Genomic DNA, 19,013 nt, shown 5'->3' on the forward strand with positions numbered 1-19,013 from the left:
GCTGTACACTTAGAAGCTGAGATGCAATGGCCACTTCAGAAAGTTTTGTTCATTTACTGGCTTGATCTCTACAAGAAGGGTATCAGTCTCACCTGCTGAGGAAGACTCTGCCAGCTAGGTAGGTGTGCTCATATCTGCTTACAGCCCTCCCACCTTCACCACAAAGTGGCTCAGTTCCTCCTCAATTCCTGTTCTGCAAGATTACAGCAGCTACTTCTCATCCTGATTCACTTTGAATAAAAAATTCATTGAATCACATCAAAGCTCACATTTGAGAGAGGAAATAATTTCCCAGTGGTAACTGGGCTCCCCTAAGTTTTGTGAAGACAAGCAGAATGGAGGTGCAGGATCTGAATATCTGAAAGCTCACCTCAAATAATTCTTTATTCTCTCAGCTGATTTCTTCACACAGATGTGGCAATCCAGTCATAAAAGATTATTAGTGAGGTGAGAGAAAGGAGCTCTACAACATAAAAAGTTGCAGGGAACAGGATGGGACAGCTGTCCCTACTTGCCTATCAACTGCACTTCCTCTCGGGTATGCCTGGACATCAGTGGAGAAGAACCACTGTAAATATTCATTCCAGCAGCTTTTTCCAAGCCTTTTCAGATAAAAGAGTGCTGCTTAATTATGTCAACAACATGAAAAAGAGAAATAGTTGTAAAACCTAGGAAAACTGACCCAAGAGGAAGCAGAACATGCATATCCTCCAACATACTGCTGTATGAACACGTGGTACAGGTGGGTCCCTCACTGAGATGTACAGACAGGTATGACCTAGCATAGATCTTTCACCTATTTTTGCCTGAAGCAAGTTTTCTGACACTTTTTTGTAAAAGCTAAATGAGGCAGGGGGGCAGAGGGGTGAAGGGAATATCACACAGCAAAACTGTATCTCTCCCAAATAGGCTCAGCACTAAAGTACAGCAAAGCATCCTCCCTCCCAATCTGAGCCAATAAAATGTAACCCCTCACCCGGCCACAAAACCAAACCAAACCAGCCCACCACCAAACAACACCAACCAACCAACAAAAAAGAACCAAAACCAAACCAAACCAATGCTGCCTCACCCTGCCACAAAACTAAACCAGCCCACCACCAAACAAAAAACAACCAACAAAAAAGAACCAAAACCAAACCAAACCAATGCTGAAACGTAATTAAAATCAATACTCCCAGGGCTTTTAGTTAGGTCAGGGTCACTAAAAATACATGGACTGTTTTATTTGTGGTGGTGGAAATACACTTTTATCAGATTATTTTTCCAGCAAAAGCAAAGCAGAAAGGCACATCTCCTGTTCAATTTGTCTATGGGTTCACAAGTGATGATGTATGGACAGCAATGTTTTAAAGGCACCTCTCACCCTGTGACCCCAAAGTGCTTTTACTTCCCTTAACGAACTCAGCTCCACAGCAGCCCGACAGCTTCATTTTACATGGGAACTGAGAGAGAGATGAAGTCATTCATCTGTGCCATGCAGCAGCACAAAATCAGCTCCTGCCAGCCCAGTGATTTATGCATTAGACCACACTTGCTTTTGCACAGCATCCTGTCACCAGGGAGGTAACACACTTCCCAGCCCTGTCACTTGCTCAGGCACTACTGTGAGCACCATTGCATAGGCACTTTCCAGCCCCAGCCCTGCAAAATGTTAAGTCAACAGCAGCTTAAGACACTCCTTACCTCAGAGGCTCAGGACTTCTGTTTACATTATTAATGTTTCCTGGCAACTTCACCCTTCTTCCCCATTAACTTTGGGCAAGAAAAGTCTCATTCTTTGACTAGACAGCTAGGGAGGCAGCTACTAGTGAAAAAAAAAAAAGAATAAACCACCAGCCAAACCAAACAAACATGGGAAGTTTGATTTTCTGAACATTTAGAACCTGGGCCACCTTTGGATTACAGGAATTTCATATTGCTGCAATGTGGGCATGGCTTGTGCACATGCACAATCCTCTACGTGCCAAGGTTCTTCCACTGAACATGGGCACTACTGCAGAAGTAAAAGAACAACGTGGAAAGACAATGTACCAAACAAAAAAATTGTTCTTATGGCATAATTACTTCAGAATTTGATTAAACAACAAATTGGAATCAAAATGCTGCAAAACAATAAGGTGCTGTCTGCAATCAACACAAAAGGCCCACTGCTGTACCAAATGAGGAATCACAACAGTTCTGTCTTGGCAGAAGTTACACTAAATCTCCTTGAACAAGAATATTAGCTAGAACTCACTTGAGTGTCAGCAAAAGCCAAATCTTACTGCTTTGGTACCAACAGACAGCATCCTGACTCCCTGTGCCACCATTTCAGAGGGCAGAGTACTCAGATCCTCACACTAAGGGACCAGTGTTCTGGTGAAGCAAAGTTTCACCCTGAGATAGGCCAAGCCATGGCTCTCTTGGCAAACATTCCACAAACAAGATCCTACAGGACCTTTGCATAGGAGAGTTAATTTGCTTTGAACTCCCTATCTTCTGCCAACACAGGATTGCACAAGATGGGGATAAGGGTGAGTAGACAAAAGGGCTCAAGGTCTTAAAGCTTCTCCAGGGTTATACTTCAGCTGGTGACCTGGTTTTTGGTGACCCCGTATCACTGGCCTCATACCTTTTTGCTGGGTTTTATTTTAATAGATGAAACATGTAATTCCAAACGAGAGCTAATTTGCTTTGAATTCCCTATCTTCTGCAACACAGGATTGCACAAGATGGGGATAAGGGTGAGTAGACAAAAGGGCTCAAGATCTTAAAGCTTCTCCAGGGTTATACTTCAGCTGGTGACCTGGTTTTTGGTGACCCCGTATCACTGGCCTCATACCTTTTTGCTGGGTTTTATTTTAATAGATGAAACATGTAATTCCAAAAGAGACTCGTGCTGGTGCCGAGTGAAAGCAAACTCCTCAGTGTGACTTACTACAGCTTGCATTAGGTAACTTACCCTGCAGCTGACATCTTAAACCCAAGTAACTCTGGACAACTCCTGCATTTCTGCCAAACGAAGAGTCATTAATTATGCAATTCTGTATTTCCAAAAGGCTTAAAATTTACAAGGTCATAGTTTTACTTCCCTTTAGTGAGAACAAACAGGAATTTACACTTCCCTTTCTCTTACCAGTAGAGTCACTCATTTTTCCCTTATTGTTTAATTAAAGCTGTTTCAGCCCTCAAGAACCTTGTTCCTGTATTTTTAGAGACAGCCTAATGGCTCTAAAGTAAGTGTAAAGAAAGGAGGAGGAAGACAATTCTTCATAGGCTAGATGTTATTATTCATTTAAATTTTTTAAAAATAATAACAACAAGCTCTTCCCATGATTTCGCTAGAGTTTTGCAAATCAAAGTAAAAAGAGAAATGCAAACTGGCACCTAACCATGTTAATACTCTGGTACACTCCTCCAGTTTCATATTTCCCTACCTACTCACCCCTCCTCCATGGTTTATCATAGTGGATTTGCTCCCAGTTAAGTGGAACTATTTTGATTAAATTAAAACTAGAAAAAAAATCTTTAGGCAGATGCTTAACTGATGATTGGCACCAATCTTTCCAATCTCCCACCTTCCAGATAGATTCACCATTGTTCAAAGCTTGCATTCCTCTTGGCCCTCACATTTTCCATTTTAAGATGTTATTAGACAAAGAGCAAAAGGGAAACCAGAAACCATCTTCTATGTCTGTCTGCTGAGCAGATACAAAGTGGGAACTCTGTTTCATGACCAGATTCATTAAACAAAACAAAAAAAGTGAAATGCATGGTTAGAAGGGCAACCCCTGCTTTAAAATAAAATGCTGTCAAGCAATTAAAACACAAATGAATGTGAAGCAAATTAACAGATCTGGGATAAATAGCATTTAAATCTAGCTAGTGACAGAATGGATTAGAGGAAAAAAATACTGCTCCCTCTAACAAGCCTACTGCTGGAGCAGTGATTCTGCTTTATCTTTTTAATTTAAAATGCATGGTTAGAAGGGCAACCCCTGCTTTAAAATAAAATGCTGTCAAGGAATTAAAACACAAATGAATGTGAAGCAAACAAACAGATCTGGGATAAATGGCATTTAAATCTAGCTAGTGACAGAATGGATTGGGGAAAAAAATACTGCTCCCTCTAACAAGCCTACTGCTGGAGCAGTGATTCTGCTTTATCTTTTTAATTTAAATCCTGAAGGTCCAATTTAAGGATCTTCAGCAGCTTGGGTTTCTTAGTGGTCTTCCAAAGTACCTTTGAACCAGAACAACTGAATGGATTTCAGGGGAAGCAGAGAACAATACAAAATTCCATTTCCAGAACATAAACCGCTGCCAGCTAATTTAAATCCTGAAGGTCCAATGTAAGGACCTTCAGCAGCTTGGGTTTCTTAAGTGGTCTTCCAAAGTACCTTTGAACCAGAACAACTGAATGGATTTCAGGGGAAGCAGAGATGTAACAATACAAAATTCCATTTCCAGAACATAAACCGCTGCCAGCTTCAGGACAGAGGGCAAAGTTCGCTGCTGTGAGTTTGTGATGTTACAAACCTCAAAGTCAATTGATCTTCTGATGGGTTTGTTTTTTTTTACTGCAAAGTGTGTGCTTCCACCACTAACTCTTCGAAGTGTAACTCTTGAAGCCCTATGCACGTTGTGCCTTACCCAGATATTTATAGTAACAGAAGTATAAGATCATGCTTAAGGCAGCATCGCAGGGATTGTTTTTCCAAGTTGCACATACTAGTTTGCACAATTACTAACTTCTGTAACTCATCACTGGTTTATCTCTAGCACACGCCATAGTCTTCAAGAACAGGGTTCCAGAGCACTTACGGATGAGAGGCAGATACTTCAAAGCACAGCAAGCAGGGCAGAGTTTACCTGTTTGCCACACCGCTCCTAGTCTGCAGGATTAAGCCTAATAGCTCCTACACCTCATCCCCATCACCTGAGACAATGCCTCCAAAACAATGCTATGCAATTTAAAGCATCAGCATAGTCACATGTTATGTTCTACGCCACATCCCATCAACCCAGTTCCTACTTCACCAGCTTTCATGTGAATGAAGCTTGTTCATTCCTACCTTTCCTGTGTGCTGTTCTGAGGACACATTCTCTTCCCTCCCCTTCCCTTCCCCTGAGAGTTTACTCCCTTACTCCCTGCCTCCTGGCACACACCTACTCTACTTTTCTCATCCCTCTACCTACTTTTATGAACTAAATCCTTCTGCAGTTTTCACATATTTCACACATGCCACCCCCATCTCTCACTCTCCCCTTGAACACAATCACATCCCAGCTACCCAGCCACAAATGCCACTCCACACATCCTTGCAGCCAAGCACAGAAGCAACTCCAGGCAGTTCTTCCTGACTCTTCCTGTCTCAAGAGAAAACAGAAATAGCAACCAGGAACATGCTTCCCTTGGGGAAAAATCCAAAAAGCCTCACCCACAGCAAGCCCCACCACCACAAACACCCAGCAGAAGCACTGCCTAAGCCACCACACACTCAACTCTCAGCAGCTTCTTCCCTAAAATGAGATGCTGCCTGACACGTCACAAGCTTTCTAGCTTTCCCTTCATCCAGCAGGTCACATTCTTCCCTCCACACCTCATCCCTCCCTGAGCTACACAGGCCTATCAGTAACCAAGCAGTAGTTGGGGCATGGGAGGTAAGACCCTGATGACAGAGAAAGCCGAGCTCAGCTTGTCCCCAAACCAAAACACTTCAGAGACACATTTAGCACATTCCTACTTCAGCACAACCCAATCAGCACCAAATCCTGCCCCACTCCAGCCTTCTCCCTGCAGCTTCCAGCTGCAGCCATTTAGCTGCAGAGCATTTTGCTTTAAGAAGAAAAACCATACACACAAAGTCTACGCTGTATTTTCAAACCAGTACAACTCCTGATAGGAGAGAGCTCTGAAAGGCCATTTATAATGAGAGAAGAGAGCTAGTCTTTTGCTATTGTGTCTGCTGTAGCTGTTCTGGGTTTGAAGAGCATGTGCAGCTGTGGCTGTGAAGAAATCCATTCTGCCATCAGTTCCCATGGCTGACATGCAACTGAAGACACAGCCCAGTGCCAGCCAAGTGCACTTGCTGAGGATTATTAATAGCAGGGAAGCAACACCATCGGTGTGTGCCCTCCAGCTACCACCACAAGCTTACAAGGCAGAAAGCTCTTACCTGCCTGGCCACCCTCCGAGCTTCCCAGTAAGGTTTAGAGTCTTCTACAGCTTTTCCAATCTTCTTGACCAGCTCATCCAGTTTTACTGTCGCCTCGACCAGCACAGAGCGGAACTTCTGGCGTGCATCCTTCAAAACGCAGCAGGAAGGAAAGAAAGGACAAAGGCAGATTAGAGCTTTAAAAATTATTTCCACCTGTTTGCTCCTACCTTCAGGTTCCTCTTCAGATTCACACAGGAGCTGACACATTCAAAAGAGTTACTGGCATTTGGACTAAGAATTTTTCAGCAGAGGAACCCTGTAACCCAGAGCCAAATCCTAAAGCCAGCATCCTGGACACCAAATCTTTGTCTTTCAGTGACAGCTTTTATATAAAGCCTACAACAGCCTTTTCTAGATGTTATCTCTGGCAGGGTTTCTCAGAGAGGAATTGTTTGTAAATTACTCACTTGGTGAGGAGGCAAACACCAGCGTAACAAGCTCTGAGAGGGACTTCAATGGCAAAGCCATCTCGCATACACAGACTTTGAATGGTGCTAGCAGGCAAGCCAAACTCCCACAGCAGGCTGGAAAATCAGCTGGAATTGGCACAGAAAGCCCATCTTTTCAGCTATGGTTTCTATCAATGGATAAGGGCACCTACATTCCACTTCACTGTTAATATTTTCTATATTTAAAAAACCCAGCTACTTCCAAATGGGATGAGTTGTGCTCCTTACATGATTAGCTAAAGCAATTAAAATATTTCCTCCACTCCACTGAAATTTCCACACATGTAAGCAAACTGATTCCGATTTCAATCTCAGAATCCACCACAGACTCTAAATATATGAAATTATTGCAGACTGATGCAAATTCAGGCTGGGACCTGGCCCAGGATTTAAGGAGATGAAGAGGAAGGGCCATGTGAGTTCTCAACGAGGCTTGTAACTCTAATTAGAGTGCAACATTTATGCAGACTGCTGGAGTGACAAGTTAATAATCAGGAAGCAGCTGGCTTCAAGAAGTGCCCCAATTCAGGAGGGTTTAGTCATTATTGTTGATGATTTCTAGAATGCAAAACTGCTTATTCACTGGAAGATTTAAAATACATTGCAAGCTGCCACTATGCTCTCAGAAGTGAAAAAAAATGCAACAATACCTCAGTTTTTACAGAAAAAGCAACATACTTCTGTAAAAGCTTCTTTGCTTCCTTTTTAGTGTCATGTAAAACCTGAACCAGCATCACCATTATCTTATCCAGGCCAAATAGCTTTAGATTCCTAAGGTACTCCAATTTATTCTAAAGAATTATTCAAATGGGTAACAAGGTCAAAAATGGAAAATTAAATGGACATTAACTTATTATTTCATTAACTCAAATTCAGTCAATAATCTCATTTCTCAGTGAAAGCCTGAAATGTATCATTTAAACAATATTTATCGAGTCAATGATTTTCTCAGTGAGAAGAATTTGAATATTTCCAATTAAATTACTGGACCATACATGGTTCACTGCTCAAAATGAGTTTCATAAGTAACTGAAAAAAGACTCCAAGCATGATGACTATATTTCAAGAAAAATATTAAGTACTTAAGTATATTAACAAAGAGAAAAATTCTTTGCAGGTGTAGGAACAGAATTAAAAGCTCATTTCTAAATGAATGAGCCGGAAGATTTCTTTTCACTCTTTGTGAAAGCTGCATTTAAGGATATTAGTTAGGCAAATAAATAGTTTAAGTAAAAAAATCCCTGTGCAGTGATTCATCCAAAAGTTCAGTTCCCACGTTTGCAAGATCACTTGGAACAAAGAAATCATCACTACAAATCTGCGCTTGGAGACCTACCCCAAATTTACTCATGTAGTAATTATATACAGTCTTATCCCATAGGAAAAAGATGACTAGTCCCCACTTGGAGTTTAGAAAAACAAAACAAAAGAAAACAAAGGACACTAAGAACAAAGCAGTCAAATTAACAGCAACTTCTGTACCCATTCATCTCCCTTTAACTCTGAAGCAGATACAAATTACTGAACTCCAAGTGCTCCTCTAACTGGTGCCTGAAGCACAGGTCTTACAAATGGCGAAAGAGACATTTGCCCATGAGCAAACTCCACTCCACAAAGTAGTTAGTTACACAGAATAGGAAGCTTCAGCTGAAGAACACACTGGTGTGAAATCCCGGTTTATCATTTTCCTCCAAAGATGACTGGCTCTTCTTTTAAGGCTTAATTTAGGTCTGACCACCCTCATTCTTGCAGCAAAGAGCAATAATGAAAACCAAAACACTCCAGAATTTTGTATCATCCATCACAACTTGTTTTAAGTGACATTTATTCTTGGGCTCCTGACTGTCAGGAACACAAGCCTGCAGGCTCCAACACCTTCTGCATGACAGAGCAAGCAGATGCTCAGTTCTCTGCTGGGATTAGTCCCCCTACCAAAGGTTTCCAGCCATCCCCTTCAGACCCAGCAGCAGGATGCTGAGGTCTCTGAGGTGGGATGCCAAACCCACACCCTCTGCAGCCCTACACACACCACTTGAACTCTCCACCAGCCCAAACTACACGCCAAAAGCGAATGATCCCACACTGTATGTGTGCTCCTGTGGGAACCCAGTGCCTTCACACCACCCAGCCTCCTCAACCCGAGCTGACCCAGCTCTCCTGGCCATGCCTCTGACCCGGGAGCTATGGCAAGCCCTCCTGAGAGCGGGGTCACAGCTCCCTCCTGCACACACTCAGCCACGCTCCTGGGTCCAGGCTGTGCACCCTGCCACGGGCTGGCACAGCACCTGCAAAAGACATCACCCTTGGGACAGCACAAAACTCCCCTGGCAGGTAAGCCTGGGCAAGTCTGAGTAAGAACTTCAGGTGCAGCAGCTATTTTTACACTTCATGTGAAAATGGGGAGGTCAGAAGCACCAAGGCAATTGCACCAGTCAGTAGGACTGGCTTGGTGCACTTACTCCTATGGGGCATGAGAAACACATCTATTACTCATGGAAATGAATGGGCATATGGTCAACTTAGAAATTTATTTAATTCACTACTTTTTATGTCTGGCTTCCCACGTTACTGTCAGTGAGACACTTCGACCCACATGTGAAGTGGTTCAAAGCTACAAATCCTCTTAACAGTGTTTTCTGAAGGACACTCACACCAAAAACGTAGAGGCTCAGAACAGCACATCACTGCAGCTCACTCGTGGTCCCCAGCACAGGGTAAGTCCTACATCCGTGTTAGAAAGACAACCACAACATTTTCAGGCTACTTGTCAAATCTTCTGGTGTGACTTACCCCTCCACACAAAAGTGTTACGATTTAACAGCCAAACTCTTGCTTCATTTAGACTTTCACGTTGCACACACGGATAACAGAGAATGGAAAATATGTCAATTCCTGCAACTTGCTGTTCTGAGCAAAACCAAGACAGTGCAGCATATGCCACAGAAATTTTCTAGCACAGTCCTCAATCCCTGGTTTCTGTATTTCAGTTTCTTGAAAGGTAACTTATTCCAGCAGAAATGCTATTCATTGATAACAGCAGCCTTAGGTAACATGTGAGTCACACTCACCATTTCTGGGTGAGTTCTTATGTTTTGGTTTTTTTTGGTTTTTAAAAACACTTTTTTTTTTTCTCATCACTGCACTGAACTCTAACAGAAGCAATGCAACTGACATGAGACATCTCAAACCCCCTGACATTTTAAAAGCCTGTTTTCCCCTCTACTCACTCCTAATCTTCTGTGATCAATTTCAAGAACACCTTGTTTCTGATTTTGGAAATAGAAAGGTGACCTTGAAAATGTTAGCCAGTCAGCTTTCAATGTTTTTTCCCCTCCTATTTGCTCAAATGAGATGATGATAAACCTTTTCCAAGCTGGACAAAAGCCGATTAAGGCATTTATCCATTTATCCTCAATGTGTGTTGCAAGGTAAAAAAAAAAAAAAAGAAAAAGTAGCAGGAGAAGCTTCTCACTTAAATTACAGCCTTAACAAGTAGACTCTTACTAGCTAGGTGTTTGTCATGCACACACTCTAGCAGGCAGAGCACTTAGTGTAGCACGTGGACAGCTGCAGTTTGCGTTTCAACATCTTGTTCTACGGCTGGAAGAGCTCCACACTCATCAGCTTTCTTCCTGAAAATCCTTAGCACTTCTTTTTTCAAAAGAGATTTCACTAGCACTGTCTTAAGGAGCATGCCAGACCTCTACCCCATATATGGTTTTGCTGCAATAGTTCATTATTAAAAGCAGACTTTGTTGCCAGTGACTTGCTGCTGGGCAAGTCACTGCACGAGAAAGAGGGACCACACTTAAGGACACATCATCCTTACAGCAGTATTTGAAGACACATTCTCAAATGTGGGGAAAAAACTGAAAAACTAAAATGCAATTTTCAACCTATACTGCATCTGTCAGAGGAAAAAAGCATGCCTGTTTTCCTCACTCATGAGTGATGGTGATGAGCTGGTGTTAGATGCCAGATGACAAGTAAATAACTATTTCTGCCCATCAAATGAAACATGTATTTTCAAACAATTTTATTTTTAAAATGAACTCTACATATCAACCATGTCTGAATCATCTTAGTACCAAGCACATCTAAATTTCATTTACAAAGGTTGTCTCGTGACAGTCTGGTGTGCAGAACCTCTGGCAAGCATGGCAGGTGCATGGAAATGGAACTGCTGGCTGAGACAGGCTTCATCTATTTCCAAGAGGTTGACAGGATCCATACCCATCTTCTCTGCTACAAAAACCTACCAGCTGCAAAAGCTCATCTCCAAGCTAAGCCAGCATCAGTGTCATACATCCACGCCAAAGAGATGCACAAGGTGTGCTCAGAAATCGACCTTTGAGCATCAAACCAGTTAAAGACACTTTTAATGTCTCGTTGGTACCTGAGCAGTTAAAGTAAGCCAGACTGGCAACCAAATCTTAAAAACAAAGTGCAAGGAAGGGGAAAAGTAGAACCTCAATATTTAACGGATAAGGAAAGCCTTCCATTTGGTTTTTTTTTTTTTTTTAGGCAGCTACTAATTTGCCATCTAACAAAAATTAAAAAATCAGTACCTTGCTCTAACCTCCTGCTTGCAGACAGATACAAACTGAGACTACCAATACTTTTTACTACAAACGTTTTTAATTCTCTGAGAAGAAAAGAGAAGAAAGCAGACATGGGAGGGTGCTGGTGCTCCTTCCAAAGCAAGATTTCTCCACCTAACCCTTCCTCTCTCAGGCTGGAAACCCATTTTTACGTCAAGAATATGAATCGAGTAAAGCCCTTTGACTCACTTGGTTGACAAAATCTTTCCAGAGCCACAGCAGAGGAAGAAGCCTTCCCTTACTCATCCTTGGATGAAAGCAGAAGGCAAAACAACAAGGAATTCACACACAGGAGCCATTTCCTATGGAAGCAAGTAGATCATAAAGTGTGGAAAGATTTGTCCTGATAATGCTGGACAAATCCATCACACATGTACATCCTCCTCCAAAAGCCAGCAGGAACACCAGCCAGTGAGCTGCTTTGCCCTTATCTCTGCATTCCTTTGTGGACACTGGAAAATGCTGCACAGGGATACTGATAAGGTGGCGGATGTTTCCACAGATAGATGTTTCCTCAAGCCAAGCAGGCATGCCCAGAATGAGATTCCAGACATTGAGAGGTCATTTTTCTAAAAATTGAAAGCCAAAGGATTTTTCTTTTTTTAATCTACTTACATGCTTTATGTGTGACAGGGTCAACAGCTCAAGTTTTCTTCCTAAAACCAAGTATTTTAGTGAAGAAGTAAGAAGCAATTCTAAATAAGTGGTGAATACCTGCCTGCCAGTGGGAAGCAGAGAATTAATTCCTTGTTTTGCTTTGCTTGTGTGTGCAGATTTTGCTTTACACTTAACTGCCTTTATCTCAATCCATGGGTTTTCTCACTTCTATCTTCTGGTTCTCCTTCCCGTCCCACTGGCAGGGAGGGAGCAAGGGGCTGTGTCATGCTTAGCAGCCAGCTGGGGTTAAACCATGACAAAGTCCTTCCCCTTCTGAGAGAGGTTCAAATGCTGACCAGGCTCAGAAGTGAAAGAGCACCATAGCTAATAAACCCCTTTCCTTATATCCAACAACAACCCAGGGTGATTGTTATGACAAACCCAGAACTAAAAGTAACACAAAGTCTTGCAGATCAGGACTATAGGATCCAGGCAAGCACAGAAGAAGGATCCCAACCAGGCCCTCTGATAAGGAGCATGGCTGAAAGCAGCACTGTTCAGCTCCAGTCTTCCTGTGCAGTATCTCCCATGAACAAACATTGGCAAGCTTGTAGCTGCAGCAACACAAAAAACTCTCTCTAACAAAAACCACATTTGGGATAGCTGGGATTCCAGTGGTAACTTTAATGGTATGTGCTGCATTTCCCCTCCCCGCAATGCTGCCAGAGGGTCCCCGGGTTAATTTGTTACATCTGAGTTGTACTTTCAGAGCCAGTCCAAGCCCTGTGTGAGCTGGCTGGACAGGCAAATCCTGCACATTTGTTAAGGACATTCACAGCTCCTGATGCAAGTTCAGATGGAGATGCACTTCAAATAAACAGGAAAAAACCTCCTGCATTTGGCCAAAACACACTTCTATCTCCCCTGCAAGACATTTCCCCTGGCCCTTCACAGACACTTCAAACATAAACAGGGACATTAGCGAAGCCAAGTGTTAAATCCCTCAGAGAACCCTTATCATCCTTCTGCTGTGTCAGTAATGCTCAGTGTTGCACTTAGGAGGAGCAGCATTATGGATTTTAAATCAGGTCTAATCAAAGATTCATTAACAGGCAATACATTAACGCAACGTACAACTACGAGCCACTCAGTGCCCTTCAGCAGCTCTGCAACTCCTGAACAGGCAGCAAGTGTCAGCAGGTCAGGATGTTTCTTCAGGGTTTAATAGGACAGGTCAAAAGAGCAAAAAAATGAGTAATTCTTCAAAGGAAAAGAATATATGCATCCAACTTCAACGTATCTGTTCAAGCCATGCCATGCCATGCATGTATCTCCAGTGCTCTCACAGGCAGTGTGGGTGCAGAACTTATTTTAAAAGATTTAAAAACCCATGCTATTCAACTTAAAAACAGATCCTATGGCAGTTTAAGAGCAGAACTCAAAGAAGTGGCAGGCTGGTCAACTTAAATCAGAATTCCCCGTTTTATCACCTCTGTAAGCAGTAGACACCAGTATTTTCTACACTGCTCAAACACTGACATTCCTGTGGCTACACCAAGCCAGTGCAGCCTCAAAATCCTAGAAGCCTCTACTGAATTCAGCCCCATAACATTTTTCCACTGGGTAACGCAGCACTATTACCTCCATTCTGCAGAAGCAGACCTGAGGCACAGCAAGAACAGAAGGATGGGTTTAGAAGGATTTAACAGCTTTTTTTTTTTCCCCAGTTAATGGGAACTGGAGACAGCCAGCATTCTCACTTAGAGCAACTCACACAAAGCTACATACAGGAAGTCCAGAACAGTCTTGCAGAATTCAGATGCCACAAGGTTACCCTTCCTGCTTATCAGAGAGTACATCAAGTCACAAAAACATGGGTGTCTTTTTCTGAACTTCCTACACAGAAATATACCTTCTACTCAAACATTGCCATTGCTTTTCCAGATTATTCTGGGGAAAAAAAAATCAACAGTGGGAGACTATGGACCACAAAGTAATATTACAGGAAGCTGGTAGTCAGCAACTGGTGCTCTAAATAATGTAATGATACATCTATGTTCCCATTAAAGATATTGAAAAGATGAAGAAAATGATACTAGCAAAAGAGGATAAATATAACTCCATTGTCTGGTTAAAAAAACACTCACACATCTTTCTTCCATATAGCAGGAACACCACAAACTAGGAAGGGGTAGCAAGAGGGACCCAAAGCTGCTAGTAAGAGCCAAAAGTGCAAATCTTCAAAGGGGAACTCGGCACAGCTCTCCCAGAAGCCCACATTTTCAACAGCATTCATGGATTCTGGAAACCTTTGAAGCAGAATGATCCCAATTCCAAACTCCTCCTTCCAAATTTTCCTATAAGGCTGTTTGGCAAATCTTTCTTTTCTTGTGCAGAGTATGAATGCAGAGATTTTCTGCTAACCACAAGTGTTGGGCGTTGTGGGATTTTTTTTTTTTTAATTCCTTTCCCCTAGAAAGGTTTTCAGTCCATTTAAAATGCATTTATCAACCTTGATATAAATCAAGCCTTGCTTACATCATCCAACTGCATTTGTCCTCAATATTTAAGCAGATCAAATGCAATGAAATCTTCACAGATTAAAAACTATGCAGTTGCATGATACCACAAACTAGCTTCCATCCAGTAACAAGATTTTTGGATGAAAAGTGAAGAGGAAACATTCAAGAAAGCATACTCTTGGTGGTATTTCACCTTAATTCCATCAAAAACTGCTTACAGTAAGTACTACAGGCAGATCTGCAGTAAACACTTAATGGCAAAGTGCAGAGAATGATTATATTATTTTCTACCTAACACCTGGTATTTACCAGGCTGAGTAAGCAACAATGTAAGACCAACCCAATGTGGAAATTCTGCTCTTTTATTTACAGTTATATTTCCAGGAGCCTTTCAGCCTCTACAGCTCAGCATGTGCCACACACACAGTAGCTACAAATCTGCAGGCTCTACTAACACTTGATCACATGAATAATTTTAATCAAGCAGCAAAATCCCATCTTAAAGTCACTGGGATTTATTTAATGTGGATGCCTTTGCATTATTACTACTATTCCATCTGCTTCATAATATGTCCTCAGTGCAAGGTTATGACAAAATTGATGAAATCCAGGCAACTATCCATAACACCATCTTTCAATTTTAGTATCTCAGCATGAAATAAGGAGACTGAAAAGATACATATAATAATTTTTTTCAATATATCTATATAAAGATTCCTGAAGTCCATTTAATTGCTACTGGTGCAGACTAGAATACTATACTGACTTTTAAAGTTCACTCAAAATTTAAATCATGCTGGTGACACTGAACAGTTCTCACAGCAAAAATACTGTTTTGTTATGCATAGCAAATAGTTCCCCATTTAACTAAGTTTATTAACCAATAAATTAATGATCTACATGCCACACATGACAGAACATGCAAACAAGTGGGGATAGGAAAAAAGCTACAAGGCCTGTCCGAAGATCATAACCCCATTTTCTGTTCAGTGCTTTTCATGGATACTCCAGTATTTTAAAATTCTACCCAGAACCTCCCCATCCTTGAGGTATCCATCTCATGAAAAGACACACAAGAGGAAAAAAAATTTTAAAACAAATAAACAAACCAACCATACTTTGATATTTTGAAGGTACAGACAAATCTACAGATGTACTTTTACAGTATGTTCCTCAATGCAATCTCAGATGTTTTAATACAGTATTCAAAACTTTGTAATGATATCAAAATTATTTAGGATGTAAAGTAATATTTTATGCCAGTTTTTCTTTAGCAGCATATTTATCCTATACTTCTACTATATTTATCTTCTTTGTTTTGCAAAGAAAAGAAAATTCAGACACACACATAGGAGAGTTTCACTCTTAGATCACTTCACTATTAGATCAATAATGCTGAGCCTTCCAGAATAACTACCAAGTAGATGAAGCTCAAATTTGGGGATTTAGAAAGAATTTCTTCAGAACTTGCTTTTGATTTTCAAGTATCCCCAAAAACCTCTCTGTATAACCAAGAAGTCTTTTGTTCCAATTTTCCTTCATCACCCTCCTTGTTCAGGAAGTGATGACAAAAAAGGCAAAGATAACAATCTAAAAAAACCCCAAACAGCCACCAAAGAGAAGATCCTGGCAGACAGTTGTATGGCAAAAACCTCTAAACCAAATAACTTTCCCTGTTTATAATCACAAACACAAAACAGTGACTTGTAAAAATAAAACTTGTCTAAGCTTAGTGTCAAAACCTAAAAATAAGTTCTGGCAGTGGTTGTGTGAGAGGTTCTCCACACAGGGTTTTTTTACACTGTCAACACACCTCCACCTTTTCCCTTTCTTTTTGGCTGTTAGGTTAATTCATACCTTTAAAAACATTATCACCAGGCTCTTGCTGCAAAATTACCATTCAGGATGCACAAATTCAGGAGGCAACCTAATCAAAAACACTGTCCTTTTACTCAGAAAAATCCAACGTGCACAAAAGGAAAACGCAAGGATAAATTCTGTACCTCCAGCTCCGTCTCTCTGCGATTGATATCATCTGTAGATTGATTCAGTTTTTCTAGCTCCCCCTAGAAGGAAAGAAAGTCAGATGCATAGTAAGAAATCAGGGAAAAAAACATATCTGAGAAGGCTCATTCAGCATCCCCACTGAAAGCTCACAAGGGCTGTGGCAAATGAATTTAGTGCAAAGAGGAAGCCTTGAGATGTTCAGCTTAACTTTGCCACAGGTCTTCTACTTTGCTACTTAAAAGAAAAATAAACAGAGAAGCTCTATAGTTTTATGTTAAGGCAACACATTTCCTATTCTGGCTACTTCTTCACTATTACAAATAAACACAAGCTCTGTCTCATTAATCAAAATAGTCAATATCAGCGAGGTACTGGGGAGACAGACACACCCACCCCAGAAGATTAGCAAAGTTTGTACTATCACAGGAGACACACAGTGAAAGGACAAAACTGATAAGAAACACATCTTGCCTCACAAGAGACATTTTATTTTGGATTTTGGCAAACCATTTCTTAGCCCAACCAGTCCATGGGACATACAAGTAGGTTTACATAATTTGTCTTCCTGACAACATTTTGATCCCTTAACAGCAGAAATAAAGGTGTTAAATCCCTTGAATAAATATGTAGTAGAAGTAGTATTGGCATGAATGAAGTTACTGTAAAAATAAAGCTCATTCTTACTGACTTTCTTACCTCAAAAAGCAACCCTGAGGAGGAGATCTGATAGCTTTCTCTATCTGGGCAACAAGATTATGAGATTTTTAACAGGAATATTCTCCAATTTAAACATTATTTAATTGTCAACCCGTGTAACAGAACACGCCTGGAAATGTTCTGCTGTACAAACCAAATGTTGTAAATTGATTGTCACTTGAGCAGCTTCCCACTAGACTACAAGAATGACTCTGGTTACAACCAGAAAGGAATTCATTACAACAGTTTAGCTCTCTTATCCTCAGCGGTCAGATTTCGTTTCCTACTCCTAGGACTTGGAAAACACCTATTTGGGTATCCATGCTGTCTGAAACAAACACTTATCCAAAAATTACCTAATTGTCTCTTACTGTAAGACTCAAAACCTCATGGCTCTTGCGGAAGCAGACACAGCAGCCTGTTTTTCAAACCAAACAGAAAACTGAACAAAAACAATTGTTTTGCCAACAATTCACAAATCGTGTATGTGGAAACATGTTGCAAGCTGAAGAACCTAAGGCCAAAATTAGATCAATAGACACCAACCAAGCTCAGCTTTGTAAAATCAGGGCAGTACCAGGCTAGCTTTTGGCTGAGGGCCTCCCTCTGTGTAACCATGTTTTGAGAATTTTGCAATGGCTCTGCACAGCCCTGGAAAACAAAATGCTCACGATGGAGAAAAGAATGACAATTACAGCGAGCAGGGACCTACGCCAAGGATCCTCTCGGCAATGTACACACGTGTTATATTCATTCATGACAAACAGTACCAGCAATGCTGGAGGCAAAAGCCATAAATCTGAAGAGACCTAAAAATACATTTCATTTCGGGGACCACAGCGTGCTTCAAGTTTGCACCGTGCTATTGGTTGAGACGTGATTTTGGGGAGAAAAGCTTTGTATAGAAACCATGCAAGAATAAAAAGCATTGCAGAAGGCATTCACTGAGAGGAAGCACCATATTCCACTAAAGCTCCTTTTTACAAGAAACAAAAAAAACTAACGACATAAATAACGAAATAAAAATTTAAAAACCTACATTTTCCCGCATTTATGAATTTCTAAGCACCAGCCCCGCTCCACGAGCAAGGTCACGCTGTCATGGTCAAAACTAAAGAGGGGAGGGGGGGTGGATTTCAGCAGAAGGAGGAGGAGGAGAAGGAGGGACGCCCAAGGGAGCCGGGCGCGGAGCGATGCCCGGGGTAACAAAGGGCTGGGGCGCTCCGGGGGCGCTTCCCCGCTCCCGGCGGGCGCCGAGACACCCGGGGCTGCTCCGGGCTGGGGGGAAAAAAAAAAAAAATAAAAGGAAAAAAAAAGAAAAAAGAGAGAGAGAGATATACACACATATTTGTGTACATATATGTATACGTGCGTATATGTATGTGTATATATATATATATGTGTATGTATGTATGCACATACGCAGCAAAAGCAATGAAATAAAAGGCAACCATGATCACATACATTACATTACTCCACACAGCCACAGCACACATATCCAAACGAACCGGAGTGCCCCTCGGCAGGCAGGCCCTCACCTGGATGCGGGGGTCCACCTCCTCGTCCTCGGGCCGCGGCGGTTCCTCGGCGGGGCGGCCCCGGCGGGCCCCCGGCTCCATGGCGGCTCCGCTGCCGCTACCGCCGCCTCCCGCTCCGCCGCTGCCGCCGCGCTCCGCGGCCCGGCCCCGCCTCCGGGGGAACCCCTCCCTGCCCACAGCGCCCCCGTCTCTTTGTGCCTTCGCAGCGCAGGGAGGGAAGCAGCGCGGAATTGCGGGGTTTCCTTTTCCCCCCCTCCTTTTTTTTAACCCTCCTTCACGCCCCGTCTTTCTGGCGTGCTAATTCCTGAGTGCCCCCCGCAACGGCGCTGCGTGAAACCGGGATGAGTGGTTCCAGGTGCGGGGAAACGCCAAGGACACCTTGCTGGCTTTTTAAATTTAT

General features: G+C 42.1%; 1 protein-coding gene across 1 annotated transcript in view; it reads right to left on the reverse strand.

Annotated features, from left to right (window-relative positions):
• SH3BP5 (SH3 domain binding protein 5) overlaps positions 1–18,772 on the reverse strand; it is a 51,457-nt gene extending 32,685 nt beyond the window's left edge. The window contains exons 1-3 of the mRNA XM_039713396.1: positions 18,614–18,772; positions 16,376–16,438; positions 6,162–6,290 (exon numbers count right to left, since the gene is read on the reverse strand). Coding sequence (XP_039569330.1) covers positions 6,162–6,290; positions 16,376–16,438; positions 18,614–18,694 — 273 coding nt within the window. The 5' untranslated portion in view covers positions 18,695–18,772. The remainder of the gene's footprint in view (positions 1–6,161; positions 6,291–16,375; positions 16,439–18,613) is intronic.
• Between the last annotated feature and the right edge of the window lie 241 nt (positions 18,773–19,013).

The sequence above is a fragment of the Passer montanus genome, unplaced genomic scaffold (assembly GCF_014805655.1).
Source record: "Passer montanus isolate IOZ18808 unplaced genomic scaffold, ASM1480565v1 scaffold10, whole genome shotgun sequence".
In the NCBI taxonomy this organism is placed as follows: Eukaryota; Metazoa; Chordata; class Aves; order Passeriformes; family Passeridae; genus Passer; species Passer montanus.